General features: G+C 53.1%; 3 protein-coding genes across 17 annotated transcripts in view; 2 read left to right on the top strand and 1 right to left on the bottom strand.

The window, feature by feature from the left end:
- The window catches only part of DNM2 (dynamin 2), an 84,554-nt gene extending 80,288 nt beyond the window's left edge, over positions 1-4,266 (top strand). For 7 of the 13 annotated variants that reach the window (XM_047702380.1, XM_047702475.1, XM_047702428.1 and 4 more), the window contains 3 exons: positions 383-615; positions 1,635-1,886; positions 2,475-2,902. In XM_047702380.1, the coding sequence (XP_047558336.1) occupies positions 383-615; positions 1,635-1,886; positions 2,475-2,544 (555 nt within the window). In that variant the 3' untranslated portion in view covers positions 2,545-2,902. Of the gene's footprint in view, positions 1-382; positions 616-1,634; positions 1,887-2,474; positions 2,903-3,873 lie in introns of those variants that run through there. The other 6 variants (XM_047702400.1, XM_047702481.1, XM_047702457.1 and 3 more) reach the window with 2 other exon arrangements.
- TMED1 (transmembrane p24 trafficking protein 1) lies at positions 4,011-7,105 on the bottom strand. Of its 2 annotated transcripts, none has more exons than XM_047702513.1 (4): positions 6,814-7,105; positions 6,016-6,113; positions 5,690-5,873; positions 4,011-5,063 (listed from the first exon to the last, which is right to left on the bottom strand). In XM_047702513.1, exons 1-4 carry the CDS (start codon positions 6,994-6,996, stop codon positions 4,845-4,847), a joined length of 684 nt encoding a protein of 227 aa, XP_047558469.1. In that variant the 5' UTR covers positions 6,997-7,105; the 3' UTR covers positions 4,011-4,844. The 2 variants fall into 2 exon arrangements, with proteins under 2 accessions (XP_047558469.1, XP_047558477.1); XM_047702521.1 differs by lacking the exon at positions 6,814-7,105 and adding an exon at positions 6,227-6,591.
- Positions 7,106-7,365: 260 nt separating this feature from the next.
- C1H19orf38 (chromosome 1 C19orf38 homolog) lies at positions 7,366-27,769 on the top strand. Of its 2 annotated transcripts, XM_047702368.1 has the most exons (9): positions 7,366-7,526; positions 11,365-11,495; positions 14,662-14,762; positions 15,860-16,168; positions 18,218-18,310; positions 19,732-19,759; positions 20,528-20,571; positions 21,863-21,900; positions 27,153-27,769. In XM_047702368.1, the coding sequence occupies exons 3-9, from the start codon at positions 14,732-14,734 to the stop codon at positions 27,300-27,302; spliced, it is 693 nt and encodes a 230-aa protein (XP_047558324.1). In that variant the 5' UTR covers positions 7,366-7,526; positions 11,365-11,495; positions 14,662-14,731; the 3' UTR covers positions 27,303-27,769. The 2 variants fall into 2 exon arrangements, with proteins under 2 accessions (XP_047558324.1, XP_047558322.1); XM_047702366.1 differs by lacking the exon at positions 11,365-11,495 and having other exon boundaries at positions 7,366-7,931.
- The last annotated feature ends 85 nt before the right edge of the window (positions 27,770-27,854 follow it).

Raw genomic sequence — 27,854 nt, 5'->3', positions numbered from 1 at the left:
CTCCTAAAAGTAACTGAGAAACTCCTGTATCCTGTAGGAGGTGGTAGGAAGGATCGGAGCACAAAATTAACAGAAACTAGTAGCTTTTTAATGAAAACCAGCTGGAAGACAAGAAATGGGAGGAAAGACGGCAGTAAAAGAGGCAGGATTTGAGAAGTTTAGTAAGCGTCTCGTGGACCGGGCTGGAAGGACACGTGACAGGGCCCCGGAGAGACGCGGCCAACAGCCAGGTAGAAGGCTCGTCCGCAGTTCCAACATCGTCCGTGTCGTACATAAAGTTAAAGACCAGACAGCCCGCTGGGTGTGGCGGATGCTTGGGACGGGCTCGTCCTAAGGTCAGGTGTGGAGGGACACCCTGACCTCTCTGCCCCTTACCCCCCAGACAAAGGCCTTCATCCACCACGAGCTGCTGGCCTACCTGTACTCCTCGGCGGACCAGAGCAGCCTCATGGAGGAGTCGGCTGACCAGGCCCAGCGACGGGACGACATGCTACGCATGTACCACGCGCTCAAGGAGGCCCTCAACATCATCGGGGACATCAGCACCAGCACCGTGTCCACGCCCGTGCCGCCGCCCGTCGATGACACCTGGCTCCAGAGCGCCGCCAGCCACAGGTCCGAGAGGCCGGGGCGCCTGGAGTCTGCGGAGGCCACTTTCCCGCGAGTCCCCGGCTCTCCCAATGTGGCCTGCCAGGCCCCAGCCCCGGGGGTGGCTGGGATGAGGGGACCTAGTCACAGTGGGAGCTGCTGCCCGGCCTGGGCCTGAAGGACAAGGAGAGAGAAGGGTTGGCCGGAAGGCCCGTCTGACTCCTGGTGTTTTCCATCCGTTAAGCCCAAGTAGAAGCCGGAGAGGGCGAGAGGCCAGGGCAGCAGGGGCCCTGGGGTCATGGTCCTGGAGCACAGAGCGCAGGCAGGTTGGGGGCATCTGCACAAGCAGCTGGACGGCATGACTGGCCTGTCCCCTGCCCCCTCAGCCACCTCCGAGCTGTTGGAGGACATACTCTGGCAGGGGCAGTGCAGAGCCTCAGACTGGGACACCTAACCAGTGACAGGGCAGGTGGCTGGAGCACAGAGGGTCAGTCAGGGGAATCTCCTAGAAGGTGTCAGCCCTGCCAAGGCCTCAATGAGCCATGGAGTTACTTAGGAAGACGGAACAGCAGGCGCTCCAGCCCAGGTGGGAGCCCGTAGGGTGCCCAGGGCAGGGTTGGAGGCACTGGACTTGATTTGGAGTCAAGGCTGGGCTCTGGAAGGATTTCTGCTTAATGAGGGTGGATTGGAGGAAGCGGGAAGCAGACAGGCCCGAACAGGACTGGTGAGACGGAAGTGGCCCTAGGAGTGAGGTCAGAGAGAAGTAGGAGCCCCTGGTGGCCAAGGAGACGTACTGGCAGGTCCTGGCTCGAGTTTTAGCTGGGGGCACTTAGCCATTGGTAAGCCCGTGGTGGCAGGGCGGATGAAGGGGCCCGGGACACCATGCGGCCTGCTGCCCAGGAGCAGACATGCCCCTGTGCCCCCCCGGGCTGCGGCCGCTGCCAACCCGTGCCATACCCTGGCCCTCTTGGGTTTCCACAGCCACCCTGGCAAGGCTGGTGCTCCCCACCCCCTTCTCCAGCTCATACCCTCTCCTTCCTCCACAGCCCCACTCCACAGCGCCGACCCATGTCCAGCGTGCACCCCCCAGGCCGGCCCCCAGCAGTGAGAGGCCCGACCCCGGGGCCCCCTCTGATTCCCGTGCCAGTGGGGGCAGCAGCCTCCTTCGCTGCGCCCCCCATCCCATCCAGGCCTGGACCCCAGAGTGTGTTTGCCAACAATGACCCCTTCTCGGCCCCACCTCAGATCCCGTCTCGGCCGGCTCGGATTCCACCCGGCATTCCCCCTGGAGTGCCCAGGTAAGGCTGGACCCCCGCCCCCACACTCACTGCCCACCACTAGAGCCACCAGCCCTCGCCCTAAGGCCTCTCATCGAATCAAGGAGCTCTCCTTGCGCCCTGTGGAAAATAGAGCCTTCATACCCCTTTGGCTGGTGTGAAAACTAAGGCCCAGAGAGCCCAGCTTGCTTGCCCAAAGTCACAGAGCAATGGAGAGTCAGGCTGACTCCCAGGTTCCCAGGCCTGGCCTCTACCTCAGCGGGTGGCCCACCATGCAGATTGGGACTCTGCGCCTGGGGCCCCTTCTCCTGGTTTTCAGCTTTGTTTCCTTACTGAGGACACACGTATGAGCTGTCGCACACCCCTCCTTGCCTCACCCCACCCAGCAGGCCAGGCTGTGTTCTCCACAGTTGTCCTGTGAGGATCCCGAAGTGCGGGGTGGGCGGGGACTCACCCAGAGTCACACGCAAGCTCCTTCGTGTCTAGCAGCATTCAGAGCATTGGGCACCGTTGGGGGAGTAGGGGCCTGGGTCCCCTCCCTCGTCCTACTTATGGCCTCACTGCCATCTCCCCCTCTCCCCTTCCCGTCTGTCTTTATTCTCTTTACAGTAGAAGACCCCCTGCTGCACCCAACCGGCCCACCATTATCCGCCCAGCCGAGCCATCCCTGCTCGACTAGGTCACGGGGGGGCGTGTTTTCAGGGGGTCTTCGCACACCCACCCCCACCATGCGGGAGCTTCGGTGGTCCGGGCCCCTCCGCTGTCCCTGGCCCTGTCATCCATGTGCCAGGACCAGGCTCCCTGTGGGTAGCCCCCTGACTCCTCCTTAACCTTGGCCCCCATCCCCAGCTGGACACAGCACTGAAGAAGGAGCCCTGGAGCCCTGAGGCAGGGGCAGGAGCTGGGCCGTTGCACTTTGGGGGATGGAGCCGCAGGGTAGCAGAGGAGGGAATGCTCTGGGCACCATCTTAAATGAGCATCCAGGCCCCGGGGCCAGGGGGGTGTCACCCCGGACTTCTCTGGCCAGAAAAGCCTGAGAACAGGCCTTTTGGAAACTGGGGCAGCAAGAGTGCCTGTCCCCCCAGCTCTTCCGGGGGCCCAAGGAGCATGTCCGTTTCTCAGCAGCAGGAGCTCCAGGCAGCGAGCCAGGCCCAGCAGGCCCTGCGCTGCCCACCCTGCAAGTTGTAAATATTCCTTCCGTGGCCGTATTAATCACACGGCCGAGCCTCGGCTGCCGGAGGTGCCTTTGCTGGGGCCGGAAGCCTCCGTCCTGCCAGCCTTGCTCTCTCCTCCCTGGGTCCCCTCCTCCTCCTAGGTCCTCGGGGTGGCTTGGGCTCAGGGCTGAGTGAGTGGGGAGGCTTGGAGGGGTTCCTGGCTCCCACCCAGGCCTCCCTGACCAGGTGGGCCTCCGGCGGCCCATCGCAGAGCAGCCCATCGCAGAGCAGCCCTTGCTCGCTCCTCGCTCGGTTTGACCACTGTAAGTGCCTGCACTCTGTATCCTATTAATAAACTAAAATAAAGGGAAGAAGCTTCTGGTGGCTGCTGTGTGGGCCTTTTGTGTTGGCGTTCAGGCTGAGGACTTGGGCCGCTCAACCTTCCCCAGGCAGGCCTCTGACAAGGACCACCCCCCTCCACCCCGCCACCGTGGGCGTGCTCCCACCTTGCTCCCACCTTGCTCCCGGGGCGAGTTCACTTGTTCCAGAGGCAAGCGTGCTTTAGAGGGAAAATCTCTTGGTTTTCAGAATACATCAGGCATGGGGACAAACGTTCACCGCTCCCCCTCCACACATACTAACCCAGGGGCCTGGCTGCAGCCCCTGACACAGGCCTGTGGTGGGCAGCAGAATCACACAGGACAGAGGGAATCCCAGCCCTCTGCCCCCGACGGCCGTGGTCAGGGCCCCCTCCCCACCACTGCAGTCCTGAGGACTCCACCCGGGTCCAAGGCCTTCTGGCTCAGCCCAGGTCACAGTTAAACTTTGCTTTCTGATTTTTCTCTTGTGCCCAGGCGACCACCTCCATCGGCTCCCGCCCGGCCTTTCTTCTGAGCTTCGTGGGAGACCCCTCCCGCCTGCCTGGTTTGCCCCCTTGGGGGCAGATCTGTCCTGGCTGGTGTCCCTGAGCCCCAGTCACCAGGCTCTGTGGTTTTCTGACCATAATTTATTGACTCCAGTGCCCAGGCCAGACCGCTCTTTGTTCCGTGAAGCTCCTGTGCAAAAGCTTTGCCTGGGCCACCCCTCAGCCCTGCCCGGGGCCTCTGCAGAGAGAGCAGGAGGGGCGGGTGGCCATGAAGCCCCCCCACTCCTGGAGTTCTGGTACGAGACCCCACAGCAAGCCCACCTGGCGCTGGGCTGAGGGGCTGGGCTCCTTCCTCTCAATAAAGTGACTCTCCTGGCAAGAACACTGTAGCTGTGTCTCCTTCCCGGCCCCTGGCATCAGCAGGCCGGCCCCCGCCCAGGAGCCGCCCCCAGCAGCAGCAACAGGCCTCTGGTGGGGCGACAGGGAGACAGGAATGTGTGGGGTCCCACAAGCAGCAAGCCCCCTCCCGCCATCTCCTGCCTCAGAAGGCCAGGAGGGAAGGGAAGGGCGAGCTTGCTTCCTGGCCCCCATCCCATACCGAGCTGTGCCAGTGCAGGCTGGGCCTCGGGCTAAGGCACACGCATTACCGGAGGGGACACAGAAAGGGGCCAGAAGATCCAAGGGTCGCGTTCAAATGCTGCAGTGCCATCCCCTCCATGCATAATTCCCAGGAAAGCAGGTGCAGCCACTGAGCTGTCCCTCCTGGAGGGCCCAGGCCTGTCAGCCAAGCCAACAAGGGTTTCTCGCCTGGCTCCTGGCAGGGAAGAGACACACGAGGGCCACACCTCGGGCTGTGACTGCGTGGCCTTCCCTCCCATAGGAAGCAGTTGGGGGAACGGACCCCAGATCTCACACACATGTGCCCTGCTGCCCCTCCTTTCCCTGTTCTTTCTTCTGGGGCTACGTGGGCACAGGGCGCTTGTCCTGGAAGAAGCGCTTGAGCGTGCAGACCTGGAGCACGGCCACCAGCAGCAGCACGGCCACGTTCACCGCGGACCAGAAGTTGACCCGCTCCAGGTTGCCCTCCTGCAGGTTGCGGTCACGTGCCTCAAAGGCCCGCAGGAGTGTCAGCATCTGGATGCTACGCTCCAACCGGGTCTTCATGGTTTCGATGGACTCCTGTGGAACAGAGAGAGGGGCAGGGTCAGGCCTCTGCCCTTTGGGGAGCAGGGACCAAGAAAACGGGGGATGGGGTGAGCCTATGTTTCAGGAGGAGAGAGCTGAGAGGAGACTCTTGTGGCCAGGCTGCCTGAGTCTAAATCCCCTCTCTGTGGTGACTGGCTGTGTGACCTTGAGCAAATTAATTAGCCTCTCTGGGCCTCCTTTTCCTCCGAATTGCAGTGAGAATTGAATGCCTAAATAAGTATTAAAAAAACGGACTTACTAGTGGTTAACAGCACAGTTGCTAAAGCCAGACTGCCTGAGTTCGAATGCAGCTCTGCCAGTTGCTGTGTGGCTTTAGGAAAGTTATTTAGCCATCCTGTGCCTCAGTTAAAATGGGGCATCAGAAGCACATTTCCTACCTCATATGGAGATTTCATGAGTTATTTAAGCTCTTAAATTCCTATATCTAGAAATGCACTATTATTTTAACTGTGAGTGGCTACTGTTCTAATTAAGGTGGAGGCATCCGGGGGATTTGGGTCAGGCAGATGCAGACCCCAGCCAAGGTGGGAGAGTAGGGGAGCACTGTTGCCCCAAGCCAGAGATCTGGGACAAGTGGCCCCGGCTCAGCCTGGGCGCACCTTGATGTCCTCCATCTTGACATCCAGCATCTCCTCAGGTTCCACAGCCTCCGCCCAGCCCTCGACCTCCTCGTCATCCTGCAGGCTGTCAAAGATGAGTTCGAAGAACACCAGCTTCTCAGAAATTGTGCTGAAGGAGTTGTCAAAGCACAGCTTGTAGTCCCCAGCCTCCGTGGGCTCCACCCTGGGAGAAAGACACACAGACGCACATGACCCACAGTGGCCCGCTGGCCGGACTTTGAGAGGCAGGGAAGGTAGTAACCTGAGGCCACTGGGGAGGGGCAGGGCTGAAACTAAACCCAGGCAGACAGTGGGACTTGACTCACGTGTGTACCCCATCTGCCTTGCGGGACTCGCTGACCAGCAGCACGCCCTGAGGGCTCTCGAGTGTGAAATCCACGTCCAGTCCAGCACCTCCGATCACCTGGGGGGACAGGTAAGAGGGTGGAGGGCTAGGGGTAGGCCAAGGGCACCTGCCAGGGAAAGCCAGGGCTGGACCAACCCGCACAGACCCATCCAGGGCCACCAGGGAACTACCTGAGCGCGGACACCTACACCTGCAACCTGGTCCTGCCCCACCTGTCCCTCTGACCGCGCCCCTTGCCTTGGCTCAGTCTTCATTGATAGGACAGCTTTGGGATGGGTTCTTTCATCTGGTCACGCCCCCGTCGTAAGTCCTTGATCGACGTTTACCTGGCCACACCCCAAGTGAGGTGACAGGGCCCTGCTTTCCTTAACCCAAACCCCGAGAAAGCCTCATGTTGACCACGCCCTTTCTAGTAGCCCACCTTGGTCATGCCCACCAACTCCCCAAGTCGAGCCGACTTTTGGCCACGTCCACTCGTGAGGTTCCTGCCCTGTGAGGCGCTTCCTCTTATAACCGATGGCCCCGCCCCCTCCGGCCGCCTCACTCTAACCCCGCCTCCTGCCATTATTCACACCCACTCCGCTCCCACGCCCAGTCTCCACCAGGTCCTGCTCGTTCTTCCTAGCTCCGCCCCCGCGCTCTTACGCACAGGCTCCTCCCCCTCCCTCTTTCATCGCTGTCTCGCTTCAGCTGCTTGGCCACGCCCCCTCGCCCTGGCTCCGTTCGGTCGCATGCTTCCCGACTCGGGACCCTGTACCTGGTACTCGGTCTCGAGGCTTGCGTTGGCCGGCGCAGACTGGTAGAAGCATTGCTTCCTCCCCGCAGGCAGCAGGAACGTGAACTCGCCGTCCTGGATCGGCGGGGGCCCTGCCCCCCCAACCCCCACTGGCGGCAGTAGTAGCCAGAGAGCCAAGGCTAGGGCCGCGCTGGCCGCCATCATCCGGGTCACCCTCCGGTCTGCGGAGAGGTCGCGGTTCCTTTAAGAGCTAGCCCTGCCCCCTCTGCTACTCGGTGGAGCTCATTGGCAGTCCCTTCTGCCGGTGGTGTGAAGCGAACGGAGAGAAAAAGTGAAGGGCCCCCTGAGAGCTTAGCTGCCCGTATGAATGCCTGCTGTGTCTTAAAACACGCAAGCTTCTGGGGGCTTCTTTCTGAGCAGCTTCTAGCTCTAGTCTCCACGGATGGTGAGGGAAAATGATAAAAATAAGTACTATGTTTCTCAGGCAAAAGTTAAGACAGCTAAGTCGGAGGTTCCCGGGACCTTTTAAGGCACCTCCCTGCGGTTTTCCCAGAGTACGCTGCGCGCGACGACCGTCGAGCCCTCTGGCCCAAGTGGAGTGGACCTTAAATAAGGGCTGGGCTTGGACCCGTATGCTACCGTAGGGCTCACGTATAAGCTGATTCAGCTGGGGGCGAGAGGGAGACCCTTTCGTATTGATGTGGGGGTTTCGTGTTCCTTGTTCGTAGCACCAGGTTCGCCGCCTGACCCTTTACCCCCTTTGCTCCTTAGAGCCATCACTTTGTCGGTTTCCTCGTCTGTACTGGGGTGATGGGACGACCGCCCCATAGGGCGGCGGTGGGACTCGAGACGAAGCCCTGCCCATAGCGCTCCGTTTCTTTGCGTAGAGTCGGTAGAGGGACATAGCCCAGTCTGCATCCCAAAGGTCCCAAACTCGGGGTGGGGGGGGCAGCAGGTAAATAAACAGAGTAACTGATGTGACCCAGGGTAGGGAAAATGACAGCCAGATGCTTACAAGGCAGGAGAGTGTGGGCCTGGGAGCCACAAAGCCTCAGTCAGGCAACCCACACCCACTCTACCCCTTCGACCCTTGGCTTGGAATCATCCCACCGGCCTTCCGTGTCCTCATCCCTAAGACGGTGTGATGCTCATCTTACCTCATTGAGGTGTTGTGAAGATTGAGAGAATGCTCGTTCGGCGCTTGGCACAATATAGGCCCTCAGCATATATTATCTGCTATTTTCCAGGCTGATCGCCCACCACTAGGCAGCCCACGGTGTAACCTCTGCTCCCTCAGTCTGGCTTAGAATATTTGGAGGCGACCACCCTCTAGGAAGCTGGCAGATAAGCCAAGAAGTCACTGGAGAAATGGACTCTACTTGGTGATTCTGTCTAAACATAAGGAAGAATGTTTAGATGGAAATTTTGAGTCTTTAAAGATAGGCCCTGGAGTGGCGGGCAGTAGTTGTCAGTTACTCTTCAAATACAGCTGGTGGCTGTCAGCTCTTTCCTGCTTTTGGAGAACTTGGGGAAGTCACACCACCTTGTGTCAAAGTTTATGTGCAGTCACTGTTACTGTTCCTTTTCATTTCCAAAGTTTTCTGTCATTCAAACTCACTGCTTGGACATTTTGAAAAAAAAAATTTTTTTTAATTCATTTGACAGAGAAACAACGAGAGAGGGAACAGAAGCAGAGGGAGAAGCAGGCTTCCTGCTGAGCAGGGAGCCCGATATGGGGCTCTATCCCGGGATCCTGGGATCATGACCTGAGCTGAAGGCAGACGCTTAACAACTGAGCCACCCAGGCGCCCTGAAAATTTATTTTTAATTAAAAAAATATGTGTATATGTGTATGTGTGTGTATATATATATATATTTTTTTTTTAAGTTTTATTTATTTTAGAGAGAGCCTGCAAGAGCAAGGTGGGGTGGGGGCAGGAGTAGAGGGGGAGGAAGGGGACAGAATCTCCAGCAGGCTCCTTGCTGAGCACAGAGCTTCACCATTTTGTACTCCCACCATTTTGATACCCCATGTATAAGGGCTTCAAGTTCTCCAAATCCTTATTTGTTTGTTCTTTTAAAGATTTTATTTATTTATTTGACAGAGACACAGCAAGAGAGGGAACACAAACAGGGGGAGTTGGAGAGGGAGAAGCAGGCTTCCTGCTGAGCAGGGAGCATGATATGGGGCTTGATCCCAGGACTCTGGGATCATGACCTGAGCCAAAGGCAGACACCTAATGATTGAGCCATCCAGGTGCCCCAAGTTCTCCAAATCCTTATCCACATGTACCATTTTCTATTTATTTCTATTACGGCCATCCTAATGGTTGTGAAATAGTATCTCATTGTGGTTTTGATTTGCATTTCCCTAATGATGTTGAGCATCATTTCAGGTGCTTGTTCAGCATTTGTATTTTTTTGCTTTGTTTTGGTTGGTTTTGGGGGTGTTTTTGTTTGGGTTTGTTTGTGGGTTTTTTTTGTTTTTGTTTTTGTTTTTGTTTTTGAGAAATGTCTGTTCAAGTCTTTCGCCCATTTTAAAATTCGGTTGTCTTTTGGTTGTTGAGTTATAATAGTTATTTATATATTATAGAGAGCAAGCAGAAGAAAGAAAAAAGAAACAAAAATCTTCCCTCAGATTTATTCTGGGGCAGTCCCTCAGACCTGGGTCTGTAAAAAAGACCTGCTTTTCCAGGTCATTTATAATTTTGCCTTAGCCTTCACTTCCTGTTTGCGCTGGGTCTAGAGATAAGCCTGAGATGAAAGCTCAAGGTCTTCTCAGGTCTTTTCTGAGCACTTTTCCTGCCCTGGGCATGTATGTTGTTCGCTAAATCCCCCAGTATATATGGGTGCTTCTGAATGCCTTAATTACCAGAGAAACTCTCACCCCAGCTCTTCCTCCCAGCTTTTGGCATGTCCATTGTTGTGAAAATTAATAAGAGGAAACCTCCTTTAGCATGGAATCAGGAGGTAGAAGGGGGAGCTCTCACACCCTACCACTCATTGTCAATTGCAGACCCCACAGGAAGAGATGTACCTTGCAAACTGGTACTTTCCTACCTGACTCTACTACCACAGTAGGGGAAGAAAGGTTTTCTCCTGCTGGTAACAGCCCAGCCAATGAGAGACTGAGACTACTCAACCAATGAAACATCACTACACTTCCAACTCCCAGTTTAATCTAATGGATTTCTTGCTCATAACAGCCTTCCGGACTCCCCCTTTCCTCTATCAAAGAGTTTTCTTCTTTGTTCTCCAGACCTCTCTGTGAGTTTGCTGTGGCTTAGCTTGTTCTCAGTTGCATTTCTTTGCTATTCCTGAATAAACCCATTTTTGCTGGTAAAATCACTGGATAGTGTTGTCCTCGATTATAATATTTTGCCCCAGGTGGCTGTGGGTTATTCCCTTTGCCTTACAGTGTTTTCCAGGAATGCATTCTGAGTTGAACAAACACCTTGAGTCAGTCCCATAGGTACCTGCCAGACATGTTAAAACAGACAAACACCATACTGCCAACCTCAGCGACCGGGTACCAGAGCCCCATACTGGGGACACAGGCTGCTGTCTTCAAGACCTCCTCCGCACTGGGAAGGAGATGAGGGAAGGGTGGGGAAAAACACCACAGAGCTTTCTTTCCTGCCACGTTCATGTTTCCTTTTCATTTTGATTCAGTGTTCACTAGGTGGGCACAAACCTTTGCCTGTCTTCTAGAGTTTGGATGAACTTGATTCTGACTGTGTTTGCTCGGTTTGTCGAAGTTTCTGTTTCTTGTTTGCTTCAGTTGAAAACACTACCCTCTGTCCAAGTAGTCAACAAATATTTACTGAGCTTCTGACACTGTGAATAAAATAGACTCTATGCCCGCATGGAGCTGCCATTCCCGTGGAGGAGGCCAGTCATACCCGCGTTTGGAACCAAGATGATTTCAGGTAGTTGTGAGCACCGTAGAGTAAATGTTGGGCGGTTGGTGGATGGCTTGGGGGGTTGGGCTTCCCTGAGGAGGAAGCATTGAATCTCAGACTTGAAGCAGAGGGGAGAGGAAGCAAGTCGAGAGAACCACGCTCTGAGGTCAGAAGGCACTCAGAGGGCTCCAGGGGCAGAAAGGAAGAGTGGCAGGAGGGGAGTAGCCAGAGAAGAGACAGAGCAGTTACACAGGCCACGTCCTGTGGAGTCCATCTTCCCTTTGCAGTGTCGGCCTGCAGTCAGCCTAGGCTTCTTACAACCATGCAGAGTTTGCTGACTGGCTTCTCGAGGCCAGGAATCCCCTGAAATTCTAACCAAAAGATTCTGAGCGTGTGTGCTAGACAGTCTTTGGGTGCCCTACCTGAGCCCTTCTCCACTCCTTCCTGCCCTGCTCTGTGCCCCTGGAGGCTGATCTCTACACAGCGGGTCAGCTTAGCTGCCTGCCTTTTCCTTTCACATCCAGTTGGGTTTGGTAGGAGATCCGAGGGCTGGAGGAGAGGTGGGTGCAGGTAAACATATACTCTGGCTCCCACCCTGTTGGGCTGCGTTTTTCTACCAAAGCCCGCAACTCCGGCTATCCCTAAGTTCCACAAGCTGCTCCTTCCCTAGCAACATCAGGCCCGGGCTGGTAACAGCTTCCCGATCCGGGGAGTCACATCCCTTGATTTCCCTTCAGCCTGCCCATGACTCCTAGTTGTACCTCTTCTAGGTGTTATCTGTACAAAAGCTGACTGATACAGGTAAGTGTGTCTCTTTGTCTGAAGTCAAAATTCCAGGTTAAAGATTCTTTTTTTTTTTTAAAGATTTTATTTGACACACAGAGAGAGAGATCACAAGTAGGCAGAGAAGCAGGCAGAGAGAGAGAGAGGGAAGCAGGCTCCCCGCTGAGCAGAGAACCCGATGTGGGGCTCGATCCCAGGACCCTGAGATCATGACCTGAGCTGAAGGCAGAGGCTTTAACCCACTGAGCCACCCAGGCAGCCCCAAGATTCTTTTTTTTTTTTTAAAGATTTTATTTATTTATTTGTCAGAGAGCATGAGCACAGGCAGAGGCAGAGGGAGAAGCAGGCTCCCTGCTGAGCAAGGAGCCCGATGTGGGACTCGATCCCAGGACGCTGGGATCCTGACCTGAGCCGAAGGCAGCTGCTCAACCAACTGAGCCCCCCAGGCGTCCCTCAGGTTAAAGATTCTTGCACCAGGTTAAATGCTCCCGGCATGAAGTCCTCGCATTCATCCAAGGTCTTTCACACATATTATTACGTCTATCTAGAATGTCCTCCCCTTGTCTCCTTCTCAGGGTTTTGGAGTCAGATAACACCTCCTCCCAGAAGCCCTCCCTGAACCTCCAGAAGAAGCTAGGTTAAGAGCTCCCCTCGGTGACTGCCTCCATTAGAGCACTTCACCAACTAGACTGTCATTGTCTGGCTGTCTGACCCTCTAACGGAACTCAGCATCCTGAGGGGAGGAGTTTTTCTCCCTCGCGGTGTCCCTGGCACTCAGCACAGTTCTGAGCCCTCCGTGGCACTCAGTAAACAGCTGGTGGAATAAATAAGCCAGGAATCTCTCTTAACTCTCTGTATCTTACACAGCCAGGATAGAGCGACAAAACTAGACTGAATATTTTTTTTTTTTATTTGACAGAGAGAAATCACAAGTAAGCAGAGAGGCAGGCAGAGAGAGAGGAGGAAGCAGGCTCCCTGCTGAGCAGAAAGCCCGATGTGGGGCTCGAACCCAGGACCTGGGATCATGACCTGAGCCGAAGGCAGCGGCTTAACCCACTGAGCCACCCAGGCGCCCCTAGACTGAATATTTTTTGACTTTCAGGTCAGACAATCAAGAACTAGTTGTGGTTCACTGTGTGCCAACCACTGGGGTAGGCATTGGGAAACTACAGGAGGCACCACAGACCCACCCCTGCACCCTGGAATGAAGAGAGCTGGATGATTTTGATAAACTCAAGCATGTTCTATAAATCACGATGACCTCATTTAATGGATGTTTACAGACTATTATTTGAAACAACTGCAGAGTGTACTTTCATTTCAAGTGCATAAAGAATGTGGATCAAGATATGCTGGGCCATTAAAGTATCCCTTGGTCTCAAGGGATAGAAATTATATGGAGTGCATTCCCTGGCCACAAAGGAATTAAATTAAAAAATCACTAACAGTAAGCTCTCCAAAAAATCCCAAATGTTTGGAAATTGACACATTTTTTTTAAAGATTTTATTTATTCATTTGACAGAGATCACAAGTAGGCAGAGAGGCAGGCAGAGAGAGAGAGGAGGAAGCAGGCTCCCCGCCGAGCAGAGAGCCCGATGTGGGGCTCGATCCCAGGATTCTGGGATCATGACCTGAGCCGAAAGCAGAGGCTTTAACCCACAGAGCCACCCAGGCGCCCCAACACATTTCTAAATAAAGTATGAGTCCCGGAAAAAATTCACAAGGGAAATAAGAAAATATTTCTAACTTGGGCACAACAAATCAGAATGTGTGAGATGCAGTTAAAGCAGTACTTAGAGGGAAATATATAGCTTTAAATGCTTATATTGGGAGATAAATGTTTAAAATCAATGAGTTAAGCTTCCATCTTGAGAAGCTAAGAAGAGCCAATGAAACACAAGGTAAATAAAAGAAAGAAAAAATAAAGATAAGACAAAAAAACAATGAAATCCAAAGCAGAAAATAGAGAAAAATAGCAAAGCTAAAAGCTAGTACTTTGAAAAGATTAAGAAAACTGATTTACCCCTACCAAGACTATTCAAGAAAAGATAGAAAAAACACATTACCATTGAAAGAGGGGCATCGCCACAGACCCTACAGACATTAAAAGGATAATAAGGGAATATGAAGAATTTTTACTGATAAGCTCTACAACTTAGATGAAACAGACAAATTCTTTGAAAATACAAGCATGCTAATTTCAGGACACTGTAGTATATTTCAGCAAGGAAATTTTTCTAAGTCCAGAGGGATCTGGAAAGATTTCCCAGAAGTTATATTTAAGCTGAAACCTGAAAGAGAAGTGGAATCTTAACAGATTAATAGAATTTTGTCCCAGGCAGCAGAGACAGCACGTGCAAAGGTCCTGACATTGGAATGAGTCTCATGTATCCAAATAAAAACATCCAGCATAATGGCCCTTTTTTGTTGTTTAGTGACCACATACTTAACATCCTTCCCTAGTGTAAACCTCCAGGTGGACCTGCCTGACTTGAACAGAAATGTTGAGAGAGACCAAAGCAAACTTACTGGTAAGACAGACCTTTGGAAGTTTTCTGTGTTGTAAACGGGAGGCAATTTATTCTGTAAACTATATCATTCCCTCGGTTTTGGACCTACTGTTCTCTTTCACAGGGATGGTCATGCTCCCATGGCCTCACGCTGGGAGCACTCACACCTCTAGCATTACATTTCGGTATATATTATGAGTTCTTTGGATCTAATACCTGCAACTCTTAGCCCCATTCTGCAGAGCAGCAAACTGAGGCTTCAGAGACGGACCATGTCTTGCCAGAAGTGCAGAGGCCAAGCACTAACCCCTATGCTCTATCAACCTCTGCCCAACATGTCTCCACTTTGGAACTGGTTGGGCTGAGGTTTGTGTCTTGGGCATGGGTTTCCCAAACAGCCTCATCCCAACCAGAAATTGTCTTCTCAGGGAGGAAACCCACACACACACACACACCCCTGATCATCTTAGCCATGTGTCCCTTCTCCCATCTCTGCAGAAATGTGGCCACCAAGGTGCAGCGAAGTGCCAGAATCTGATGTGCGTCCGTGGAAGGGGTGGGGAGAGGAGAGAGTCCCTTTCGGCAGCTGAGCGTGTGTGTGCAACTTCCTGCCAGTGAGGAAACATTCGTTCCAATCAGCCCTGGTTCTCCTTTCCCTGCTCTGGCCCCACAGGAGGAGCTGGCGGTGAGCCGTGGGCCACGCTGGCCTCAGCCAGATTTCCCGGCCAAACTCAGGAGGAGAGATGCCCTGGACCATCCTGCTCTTTGCAGCCGGTGAGCCCAATGTCCCCCCTGCACCAGCCCCACCCCGCTTCCACCCGCCCTGCCCACCTGACCTCTGCTTTGGAGGCAGAAAGCAGCTCAGGGTTGCCTTCCCCAGGTGCTGGAGGAGGCTGAACGCTGACAGATTTGCTCCAGAGTTTTGGAAATGCCCCCAGGGGCATGGCTTTGTCTTAAGGTGCTCCTCACCACCAGCACATCAAGGCTCTCAGAAATCCCACCCTGCTGGGGACAGCTGTGCCCACGCCCCATGACTCAGCCCCGCTTGGCTTCTGCAGGCTGTTACCTCTGGGCCTGGGGCAATAGGAGATTCTGCTGGGGGGCAGGGGGACCCATGCAAAAGTCTAGAGGCCAAACAGGGAGAGGCTTGTGTAGACCTCGCCTGAGCTCTGCTCGGAAGCCTGGGGCCAGCTGAGGAGACACTGGTACCTCCTATAGGTTTGATACCCACCAAACCCCAATTCCTCACCATGGCCTGGGAAACAGGAGAACCCCTTTTGCTCTCTGTTCCTCCCATCCTTCCCCTGGCTCATCCCCTCCAGCCACCCTGACCTCCTTGAAGATCCCACACCCCTTCCATCCTCCCAGCATTTGCCCAAGCTCTTCCCTCTGCCCGGAATACTCTCCCCTAGTTTTTCCTATGTCCCCTCTTCAGGGAAGCCCTCCATGGCTTCCCCAGCCAGTGCAGGTTTCCCATGACCCTGTCTGATGGGCCGCCCGGTGCTTCTTGTCTCCCTGAGAATGTCCGCTCCTCGAGGCAGGCATGTCTATCTGTCCATCTCATTCATGTTCCATCCCCAGCACCTAATAGGGCCGGGCATCAGGTGAGTGCTGTTGATGGAAGTACTAAGGCTATGATCGCATCGCTATGTAATAACCATTTTGATGATAATAAAATGACTCAAATGCAGCAACCCCCTCCCAGGTGCCTAGTCCCTGAACCCCTCAGCATAGCAATGGGATAGGGTCAACTACCTACTTGTAAAGAAAGACTGAGGCCCAGAGAGGGTCAGCCGCTTGCCCAAGGCCACAGAGCCAGGAAACTCCTCTACTCTAACCACTCAGACTGCCTCCCTTTTTCTGCATTACAGGCTCCTTGGCAATCCCAGCACCGTCCATCCTGCTGGTGCCCCCGCACCCCAACAGCCAGGAAGATCCCATCCACATCGCCTGCATGGCCCCTGAGGGCTTCCCGGGGGCAAATTTCACACTCTACCGTGGTGAGCAGGTGGTCCAGCTCCTGCAGGCACCCATGGACCAGCTTGGGGTCACCTTCAACCTAAGTGGCGGTGGCAGGGAGGCTCCAGGGGGCCCATTTTACTGCCAGTATAGGGTGCTAAGTGAGGACCTGAAGCCGCAGCTGTCAGATCCCAGTGAGGTGGTCAACGTCTCCTACCCAGGTAAGAACCTCCTGCCCGCCTTCGCAGCCCACGGCTCATTGGCTCACCGCTGAGCTTTTCCCCGTGCTGTTCCCTCTGCTTGGAAGCCTCTGTGGAAGGAGCCAGGCCTCCAGCTGGCCAGGGCTCACTCACCTTTCGTTGCTGAATTCTCACAGTCATCCCACGTGACGGGTTCAGTGATGTTCCCCATTTTGCAGACAAGGAAACCGAGGCACAAGTGATGAAAGGATTTGGCCAAGTCACACAGCTAGCAGGGCAGCAGAGCTGGGATCTCATGGGCCCCAGTATCCAGGCGTTAACCCTCCACACTCCGCTGCCCCGACCCCTCCTGGCCACGTACCAGTTTTGAGCACCCTCTATGCACCAGACACTGTTCTTGGACCTGCAGTTTCAGCAGCGAGTAAAATGATGTCCCTACCCTCCCCCAGCTGACATTCGGAGGGGATACAGACAGTGGAGAAGCAGGGAGGCCAGAAAATATTCAGTGTAGCCAGCAGGGGCCAAATAAAGAGGCCGGGATAAAGTACCAGGTAGGGAAGGGTGTCGTTTTAAGTACAGAGGAGAGTGGCCAGGGAAAGCCTCCAAGGGAGCGACATTTGAGCAAAGACCTGAATGATGAGGAGGCAGCCATGTGGGGATCTATGGTGAAAGGGTCCCCGGTAGAGGGAGCTAGCTGTGCAAAGGCCCTGAGGCTGGCACGTGTCTGGAATGTTTGAGGAACACTGGGGCTCTCTCTTTGTAGGGCTGAAGCATAGTAGGCAAGGAGAGAAGTTGGGGGAGAAGAGGGCACGGAAGGGGCAAGGAGGATCGTACAGGGCCTTTGGGTGCATCAGGGACTTTGTTTCTTTGTCGAAGCGAGACAGAAGGCCTGGAAGACCAATATTTTCCTGTGGTCTTTTCAGGACAGGAGGCTGGGTGTGGGCTCTGGATCAAGGAGCAGGAGGGAGGGAGGAGGAGTCTCCAGGTAGAGCCTCTGCTTCACCATCCATCAGAACTTTCCAGCGGCAAAGAGAACTTTGTTACCCGCAGAAGCCCCACTTAAAGAGAATGTTGTCGCTCACAGAAGCCCCAGTGCCTTGCGATGACAAAACAGTCTGTGTCTTTGAGCTCCACCGTCAGAGGCCCCCTTCAATCACCTTGAGTTTGTGGTCTCAGAGTGGGGAGGGGACAACAGCCCTCCTGCCCCAGATGAATGAATGAACAAGGGCTAACAGTGTGAGAATATCAAGTATATGTCTGTTCCTTCCCCTTCCTGGCTTAGCTCCTGGTCTCCATAGGGATTGGGTCATCTCCTGTCTTTCCTGAGAGATCCCCTCTCTTCAGGGAGGGGAAGTCAAATCCCTTGCAGAGAAGTAAACTGTGAAGCTGGAGCTTCATGCTTTTGTGGCTGACCTCTGCATGGATTTCAGGGTCCACCATGGGGCTGGGGATGGATGTCATCTGACACCCCTGGTTATCAGGCTGAAGCCAGCAGGACTCTCAGGCTGCCAGTAACTGGAAACTTGACTCAAACAGGCTTCAGCAACAAAAGAGAATGTGTTGGTTTGCCAAACTGAAGTCAGTTTGCAGCATTGACTTTAGGCATGGCTGGATCCAGGTGCTCAAAGAAGTTAAGTATCATTTGCCAGCTCTCAACTCTGCTTTTTTGTGTCTTATTCTCAGGCAAGAACCCCTCTTCATGGTGTCAAAATTGTGCCTAGCCGCTTTAGATATATATCCTACCAGCGTTGTAATGCTGGCCGGAGGAGTAACCCTCTCTTCCCAGTAGTGGAGCCAAGACTCAGAATCAGCTCTCATTAGCTCTGCTTTGCCCACATGCCCATCCCTGAACCAATCACTGCGACTGGGGGGTGGGGGATATGCTAACTGACCAGTCATAAGACTTGCCAGATCCCCAGGGTCCAGCTACACCCAAGTCAAATGGTTGGGCAGTATGGGGGGGGCGCTGGTTCCCCAAAGGTAATCTGGAGGAATGACAGGTGTCCCACCTTCACCCTGCACCCCACAACTCCATAACCTGTCCCCGCTCTTTTTCTCATGTTCCTCTAGTGCCCACTTGGATACTGGCACTCTCCTTGAGCCTGGCTGGAGCCCTCCTTCTCCTTGCTGGGCTGGTGGCCATTGCCGTGGTGGTCAGGAAAGGTAACAGCAGGCAGAGATGGCGTACCCCAGAGGCTGCCCGATGTGCAAATGCTGGGATGTGTAAATGAGACCCCAATCACACCTATTTTTTAGGAGCATGGAGGCACACAGCTAGGGAGGTCTTACTCCAAAACTTGCAGTAAAGAATCTTCCAGAAGTGCAGTGTTGGTGGTGGGGCGGGGGAAGTTAACATACATTTTTAAATTATAAAATATGTATAACACAAAGTTTCGCATTTCAACCCTTAATTTTTTTTAAGATTATTTATTTATTTATTTGACAGAGATCACAAGTAGGCAGAGAGGCAGGCAGAGAGAGAGGAAGGGAAGCAGGCTCCCTGCTGAGCAGAGAGCCCGATGCGGGGCTCGATCCCAGGACCCTGGGATCACGACCTGAGCTGAAGGCAGAGGCTTTAACCCACTGAGCCACCCAGGCGCCCCTCAACCCTTAATTTTTAAGTGTCCAGTTCGGCAGCATTGAGTACGTTTAATTCGTTACGCAACCATCACCACTGTCCATCTCTGAAACTTTGTCATCTGCCCCAACTGAAACTCTGTCCCCTTTATTTTTTCTTTTTAAAGATTTTATTTATTTATTTGACAGACAGAGATCACAAGTAGGCGGAGAGGCAGGCAGAGAGAGAGAGAGAGGAGGAAGCAGGCTCCCTGCTGAGCAGAGAGCCCAACTCGGGCTCCATCCCAGGACGCTGAGATCATGACCTGAGCCGAAGGCAGAGGCTTTAACCTGCTGAGCCACCCAGCTGCCCCCTCTGTCCCTTTTAAACACTAAGTCAACATTCCTCCTCCCCCAGCTCCTGTCAATCACTGCAACTGACAATAAACAAAACCAAGCCAAGCAGTAGTAGGGGGCACCTGGCTGACTCAGTAGGCAGAGACTGCAGCTCTTGATCTCCGGGTTGTGAGTTCAAGTCCCACATTGGGTATGAAAATTACTTAAAATAAAATCTTTAACAAAAAAAAAATTTTTTTTACATGCTTGTTTGAAGCTTTTACCAATACACATTACTCAGGTAATTGGGCGGTGGGGAGGGTTTTGCAGTAGCTCTCCTGTGAGTGGCACGTTTGCCGGAGGAAAAGGCAAGGTTGGGTTACAAATATATGAGGGAGACTTTGGAGACTTTTTAAAAAAATTTTATTTATTTATTTGACACACACAGAGAGAGAGATCACAAGTAGGCAGAGATGCAGGAAGAGAGAGGGGGAAGCAGGCTCCCTGCTGAGCAGAGAGCCTGATGCAGGACTCGATCCCAGAACTCTGAGATCATGACCTGAGCCAAAGGCAGAGGCTCAACCCACTGAGCCACGCAGGCGCCCCTGGAGTCTTGTTTGTTTTGGTTTTGCAACTAGGAGGCAACCACGACTAAAATCTAATAAATGTTTATTTATTTGTTTTGTTCCCAGTTAAAGTAAAAAATTTGCAGAAGAAAAGGTGAGACCATCTCTGGAGATCCTCAAAGGGTGCTTTGAGGGAAAGAAATACCAGATGGTTGGTGGGTACGGGGTAGAAGTTCCTGATGGGTGTTAAGGACTCAGACCTGGCCAGGTTCTGAGGACAGAGGGGCACTTCCGGTGCTGGGTGCGGGGGGTAGGTGTCTCCATTCCAAACAGCGCCCTCTCGTGGGAGGGCTGCTTAAGAGGAACAGGGGTCAATTATAAAGCACCTAGGGTGTGCCGAGCACTGTGCTAGGAGCTGCCGCTGGAGTCCACAGCTGCTCACAGCTACTGCGGGAGCTGGCCTTTATACGTAGTCCCATTTTATAGACAAGGAGACTGAGACTCAACTTAGCCACGCAGGGAGCAAGTGGCTGAGTCGTGCTCACATCCCTTAACCACTGACTGCCCAAAATGGTTGTAATACTCTGTAGGAAGTCAGAGTTGGGAGAGGCGAGTGGCACCCTCTGGGGCTGTGCGGTGCCCAACTTGTAGCCTGTAGGCAGTGGCCCCAGCCTCAGTTTCTTCCCTGAGAGAGGGCTGGAGCCCCCGCTGCCTGGTGGCATAGAGCTAGCAGCAGCCCCAGGGATCAAATCCCGACTTCACCGGGCGATGCGGCTCCTGGAAGAGAACTTCCTTCTGAGGGGACTCGGGGGAGGATGCAAAGACAGGTGGGGAGTGAAGGCCAAGTTTGGAGCCAGGGCTTCCTGGAACAACCCTCCGGCCTGAGAGGAGCGGGTTGTCACTCTCCCAAATCCCTTTGCAGACAGCAAGAATCCTGCTGGGTTCAGATCAACTTCGCCACCACAGGTATGTACCTTCTTACTCTGATCCCCTGCCAGGGCAGGCTCACCCCCTCAAAAATGCTAGCGGGTCTCCTTACTTGCTACTGAGCCTCTTCTGCAGCCGCTCACTTCCCTTAGGGTCAAGGACACACCCTCCCCTCCCCCCAGGGCCAGGTTTCACCTCTCACTTTCTCTCTCCGCCTCATCCTCCGGCCCTTCAGTCACACTGACCTCTGCCTACAACATTCTTCCTCCCTCTGGTCTTGGTCTAGAGGCCGCCTTCTCCAGGAAGCCTTCCCTGACTCCGTAGACTAGGGGGTGTGTTTCTATTTCCCTGCCTTCAGCACCCTATCATTCTTCTTACCCCTCGGGAGAAAAACACAAGTGTGTATGTAACACTTGCTTCCAGTGCCGGGCCCTCAGTTCCACGGGGGACAGACTGCCTGGCCCTGTCCTTAAGTGGTGCCCCGTTGGTGATCCAGAACGTGTCATCCTGAAGGCTTCCACCAGGGGGCGGGGGCGCTCAGGAAGGGGCCCCAAGCAGAGAAATTCCAACCTCTGTACTTTCACTGTTCCACACTTTTTTTTAATTTAAAAAATATTATTTATTTATTTGAGAAAAAGAGAGCACAAGCAGGGGGAGCAGCAGCAGAGGGAGAAGCAGCTCCCCTCCCCTGAGCAAGGAGTCCTACTCGGGCTTGATCCCAGGATGCTAGGATCATGACCTGAGCGGAAGGTAGAGGCTTAACCGATTGAGTCACCCAGGAGCTCCCACGGGTCCATACTTTTACTGAGCATCTACTATGTGCTAACGTTTGGGAGGTCTCCCTCAATGACCAAGACAGGTGCTCACAAGCCCATCCTGCAGTGGGGAAACAGCCCATGGCCAGCGGGACCCTGTTTGGGGCCAGGAGGGCAGTCCTGGGAGGAAGTGGTGTTTAAGTAGAGATGCAGGAGGGGGAGTGGGGGGATGGAGGCGGGTGGAGTGCAGACAATGGAAGGAGAGCCTGGGGCGGTGGAGGAGCTGAGAGAAGTTCTGGAAAGTGGGAGCAGAGAGGAGAAACCCATTTATCAGAGGGCCACAAGAGGCCCCTGGGGGAGGGCTCTGAGGATAAAAAGGACACAGTTCAGTTTACAGCTGGGAATGGTTCACTTTGCAGAATGGGCTGGAAGGGAGCAAAGCATGCTGGGAGATGGGTCCCAAGCCCTTCCTCACAGTTGACTTGAGGCCTGTGGCTCTGAGGGGAGGGCCCCCGGAGGGCAGTGAGCAGGGATTTTATACTGGCACTGGGCTTTCCTTTCTCTTTCTATTTCAGATATGACCTTTGATAACTCTCTGTTTGCCATCTCCATGGTAAGTCATTGCATTTCTTGGTCCTGGGTTTCTGCTGACTGTCTTAACCTCTGGAAGACCACCATCAGGCTGGGCTGACCTGATATCTCTGAGCTTGGGGGCGGGGGTGGGTGGTGGCTGGGAAAAGCCCAGAATCCCTGGAGCAGGGATTTGTTTGTGAGCTGAGAGTTGGCTCTGGAAAATCCCAGGGGATGGGAGGCAGCCACGTCCAGGCCGTCCGATGCCCCTGGGCAGGTCCCCGGGCCGCCTTTGCACACCATGGGGCCGACCCTACAGAATGGTGACAGGGGACTCAGGGTGAGCCGATGGGGTCAAGTGCCTTTTTTTTTTTTTTTAAGATTTATTTGTTTATTTGACAGAGATCACAAGTAGGCAGAGAGGCAGGCAGAGAGAGAGGAGGAAGCAGGCTTCCGGCTGAGTGGAGAGCCCCATGCGGGGCTCGATGCGGGGCTCGATGCGGGGCTCGATGCGGGGCTCGATGCGGGGCTCGATCCCAGGACCCTGGGATCGTGACCTGAGCCGAAGGCAGAGGCTTTAACCCAGAGCCACCCAGGTGCCCCAAGGGTCACTTGCTTTTTAACAGTCTGATGCACACTGTAGTCCCCTCCTGGTAAAGAAAAGCCTGTATTTATGTTCAGTTTCAGGGATTTCAGCTTAAATCTCCAAGCTGAGCGTTTCTCTTACAGGTGGGGAAGGTCTCTTTGTAATCTGCCCCTTTGCAAGTGGGCACTTTGGGACTGCAGTCAGGGAGCCTGGGTGGGGAGTTGGTGTGCCAAGGGCACCATAATGGGAGAGGGTTGGGTTGGTTCAACACTCTCTTCCTGGGTGTTGGGACAAGAACAGGACAAAGCCTTTAATTCTTTAGAGCTTTCTAATTTCTCCCGGGGGGTGGCGGGGAGACAGACGATGCCACATGGGGTAGGAGTGGGAGGGAAGCTCACTTCTCTCCTAGATGGGAGATCCAGGAAGTCTCAGAGATGGCTAACAGGCAGGGGGTAGCTACGGAAGATGGCCCCAGGCTCGGAACACGTTCTTGGCACCGTCCAGGATAACTGGAGTGGAGCCGAATGGAGAGTCGAGGGGAGCCTCGCGGAGAACTTTGTTGCCCCGATGTGATGGGAGCCATGGAGCGTTCCCAGGCGGGGAAGCGGGGGCGGGGGAGAGGTGACCGATTCAGGTGCTCACCCGCGCCCTCTGGCGGCTGCGGGGAGGACAGACTTGGGGGGCGTGGGCCGACCAGAATGTGTCATTCGGGGGGTGGGGGGTGGTTACCAGAACTGAGGCGACCGTGCTGGTCCAGGCGAGCTAAGTGGTAGGTGCTTTGGTCCAGCGTGTCGGCAGCGGAGGTGGAAGAAGGGAACGGATGCTGGTCAGATCGATTCAGGAGACAGCAAACACGGCGGATGATGGACGGAGGGAGAGGGCGGAGGGAGACGGCCGGGAGTCCCGGGGAGCCGCGGGCGTGGAGGGACCAGAGACGCGCCCCCTTACCCTGCGACGCCCAAGGGCGGGTGCAGACGCGATACTGGGGTTCCGAAGAGAGAAGCAAGGGAATTTAAACTGTGAATGAATGTGGGAAGGAAGGGGCTTGGCCCCGCTGGCCAGTTCAGCCCTGTGAGGTCTCAGTTCTGGGACAAATCCTATGGTGTTAAGAAAAAACAAAAAACGAAAAACAAAAAACAAAAAACAAAACCCTCCCCCCGCCCAAAATCCAGCAGGCAGGGCAAATTCTAAAACTTTCTGTGAGAAGACGTGCTGTCAAGGCACCAGGACTCTGGGGATTTTTCTTTTTTCCTTTTTTTTTTTTTTTTTTTTTTAAAGGAAAATGAAACAAGTGGAAACAGAGACAGGGAGAAAATTTTAAAAAGTATCTTAGTCCTTGTGACTATATATGTATATATTTTTTTAATTAAAAAACTTGGGGGAGAGGAACACCTGGCTGGCTCAGTGGATAGAGCATGTGACTCTTAATCTCAGAGTGATGAGTTCAATCCCCATGTTGGGCACAGAGCCTACTTTTTTTTATTTTAAAGATTTATTTATTTATTTATTTATTTGACAGAAAGAGAGAGAGAGAGAGACCACTAGTAGGCAGAGAGGAAGGCAGAGAAATAGGGGAAGCAGACTCCCCGCCGAGCAGAGAGCCCGATGTGGGGCTTGATCCCAGGACCCTGAGATCATGACCCCAGCTGAAGGCAGAGGCTCAACCCACTGAGCCACCCAGGCGCCCCCACAGCCTACTTAAAAAAAAATTTTTTTTCATATGAAATACATCCATATATCAAAATTATATATCCAGTAAAGCATCCTTCTGTCAGTAACCCCTGTCCACTCCGTGGTCTCCCCCTCTACATGCAGACAGCCACCACCATTAGGAGCTTCTTGGAAATGCAAACAAAAGTGAAAAGAGAGGATGTTTACCCTCATGCTTTCTACATAAATGATAGCATGCTAACCACACTACCATGTTTCCTTTCCTTCATGGAAAATTCTAGTGAGATCTTTTCTAGGTATTCTTTTTTTTTTTTTCATTACGGTAAAATATACGTAACATAAAATTGACCATTTTAGCCAATTTTTTTTAATTTATTTTTTTTATTTTTTATTTTTTATAAACATGTATTTTTATCCCCAGGGGTACAGGTCTGTGAATTGCCTGGTTTACACACTTCACAGCACTCACCATAGCACAAACCCTCCCCAATGTCCATAACCCCACCCCGCTTTTCCCAACCCCCCTCCTCCCAGCAACCCTCAGTTTGTTTTGTGAGATTAAGAGTCACTTATGGTTTGTCTCCCTCCCAATCCCATCTTGTCATTTTAGCCATTTTAAAAAATGATTTTATTTATTTATTTGACAGACAGGGAGAGAGGGAATACACGCAAGGGGAGTGGGAGAGGGAGAAGCAGGCTTCCCGCTGAGCAGGGAGCCCAGTGCAGGACTTGATCCCAGGACCCTGGGATCATGACATGAGCTGAAGGCAGACGCTTAAGGACTAAGCCACCCAGGAGCTCCTTTAGCCATTTTTAAGGTCCCGTTCAGTGGCATTAAGTGCATTCACCTTGTGCAACCATCACCGCCATCGATCTCCAGAACTCTGTCCTGCAAAAATGGAACTGTCCCCACTGTATACTAACTTCTCATTCTTAACCAACCCGAGTCCCTGGCATCTACCATTCTCCTTTCTCTCTCTGCGGATTTGTGTATTCTGGACATTTTATGTAGAAATGATGCCATATAATGTTCATCCTTTTGTGTCTGGTGTTTTACAAAAAAGATTTTATTTATTTGAGAGAGAGCGAGAGAGCACACACACAGCATGGGGGAGGGGCAAAGGAAGAGGCAGAAGCAGACTCCCCGCTGAGTAGGGGGCCCCCATGCAGAGCTCCATCCCAGGACCCTGGGATCCTGAGCTGAGCCCAAGGCTGACCCTTAACTGACTGAGCCACCCAGGCACCCCATGTGTCTGGCTTACTTCACTGAACATAATGTCTTCAAGTTCATTCATGTTGTAGCAGGTGTCAGAATTTTATTCTTGTTGAAGGCAGAATTTTGCTTTCTGTTCATTTGTTGATGCACACTTGGGTTGTTTCCGCCATTCAGCTATTATGAACAGTGCTGCTATGAACATGGGTATGCAAATATCTGTCTGAGTCCCTGCTTTCAATTCTAGTTTCTTTTTGAAGCATTCGATGGCTGAAATAAAAGTGAGGCAGCTAATCATTCTCCATCTTGTATCGTGATACCCTGATACTTGCTCTAGGATGCCCTAGGAAGTGGGGTGGACATTTTTTTATTTTATTTTTTTAAAGATTATTTATTTATTTATTTGACAGAGAGAGAGATCACAAGTAGGCAGGGAGGCAGGCAGAGAGAGAGAGGAAGGGAAGCAGGCTCCCCGCAGAGCAGAGAGCCCGATGTGGGGCTCGATCCCAGGACCCCGGGACCACGACCCGAGTGAAGGCAGAGGCTTTAACCGGCTGAGCCACCCAGGTGCCCCCATTTTTTTATTTTAATTTTTAAATTTTGTTTATTTGAGAGAGAGAGAGCAGGGGGAGGGGCAGAAGGAGAGGGAGAGAGAATCTCGAGCAGGCTTCCCGCTGAGCAGGGAGCTGGATAGGGGCCTGGATCCTAGGACCCTGAGATCATGATCTTTTTTTTTTTTTTTTTAAGATTTTATTTATTTATTTGACAGAGAGAAATCACAAGTAGGCAGAGAGGCAGACAGAGAGAGAGGAGGAAGCAGGCTCCCTGCCGAGCAGAAAGCCCGATGCGGGGCTCAAACCCAGGACCTGGGATCATGACCTGAGCTGAAGGCAGCGGCTTAACCCACTGAGCCACCCAGGCGCCCCCTGAGATCATGATCTTAACTGAAATCAAGTGTCGTACACACAACTGATGGAGACATCCAAGCACCCCAACATTTTTTTTTTAATAGACAAGGACACAGAAGCTAATTATGGCCTTACTGGGATCATCCAGCTAGGGACATATGGGGCTGGAATGGAACCCCAGCCTGCTCTCACCCACCAAACTTCAGTTTTATCAAGTTCATCTCTTCTTTTTTTTTTTTTAAGATTTTTATTCATTTATTTATTTGTCAGAGAGAGAGAGAGAACAAGCAGGGGGAGCAGCAGAGACAGAGGGAGAAGCAGGCTCCCCACTGAGCAGGGAGCCCGATGTGGGACTCTATCCCAGGACCCTGGGATCATGACCTGAGCCAAAGGTAGACGCTTAGCCAACTGAGCTACCCAGGCATCCCAAGTTCATCTCTTCTTGACTGGCATTTGGGGCAGGAGCATCTATGGTAGAGGAGAGGATAAACTTTCGAGGCAGGTTTTGTGGGAGCCCAGAACAGGGTGACAAGGTGAGGGAGGGGAAGAGATAATGGTCACAGCTTTGTTCACTTAACTATTAGCGCTTGCTATGTGCCAGCCACTTTATTTATTTAATTCCTCCATGTTTTGTAGCAACTCTAGGAGGGGTCTAGGAGGCTCAGAGAGGTTAAGTTACTCAACGGGACAAGGTGAAGGTGGGATTTGAACCCATGCTGTCTGCTTTCCTACTCAGCATGCAGATAGGCAGGAGGACAGAGGACAGGATCTGGGTCCTGAAGCTGTGGGGCGGTGTGTGGGGCTGAAATTTGACCGGATGGACTGGGTCGGGGGTATCTCAGACTCAGAATGTAGGGAGACCCTGGATCCTGGAACCTCAAATCACCCTGTTCTCTGTTTTTCCTCCATGGACAAAGAAAATGAATCCAGAAGAAGATGCAACCACTCTAGATGCGTGCTCAGGCTCCGCCGATACACCTGGCAGCTCTGGGCCCCGGAAAAGGCCCACCTCCACATCATCCTCACCTGAGCCCCCCGAATTCAGCACTTTCCGGGCCTGCCAGTGAGGCTGAGGACCGGAGGCCCCTCTGTGTCTGTGCGTTCTCCATTCAGCCCCTTCTCTCAAGGGCCTGAAGTTCCTCCAGCTACTTTGGGATTTCTGGCTGCTGTTTTCTCAGGGAATTGACAGAGGAGGCAAAGGGAATTCTTGGCTTTGGGACCCTCCTCACAGAGAAGCAGGAGTAGCAGAGGGGGCACAGACATTGCCCTGGAGTCTGGACAGAAAGCAGGAAGACTCTTTGTGGGTTCCCAGCTTCTCAGACCACGCGAGGAGATGTTAGGATCCCTGTGGCCCCGAGCTGGGCCATAAGCGGTCTGGGCCCTCCACACACCCCTCCGATTTCCTCCTCCCCTCGCCACATCTGACTTGACCAACCCAACCGGGTTTTTGGAACATAGGGTACCCGGGGTATGTTCTGTTAGTCTGTCCTGCTGGGATGCCTAAGTTATTAATTACAACATGTGTTGGTTGAGCAGTTCCTGAGGTCTCTATGGAGTGTAATCCTTCGAGCCCAGAATCTCTGGGGTCTAATTACCGGATGCCTAGTACCCCTCAGGTG

The sequence above is a fragment of the Lutra lutra genome, chromosome 1 (assembly GCF_902655055.1).
Source record: "Lutra lutra chromosome 1, mLutLut1.2, whole genome shotgun sequence".
In the NCBI taxonomy this organism is placed as follows: domain Eukaryota; kingdom Metazoa; phylum Chordata; class Mammalia; order Carnivora; family Mustelidae; genus Lutra; species Lutra lutra.
Note: the sequence above shows the minus strand (reverse complement) of the source record. Positions and strands in the feature narration are given on the sequence as shown.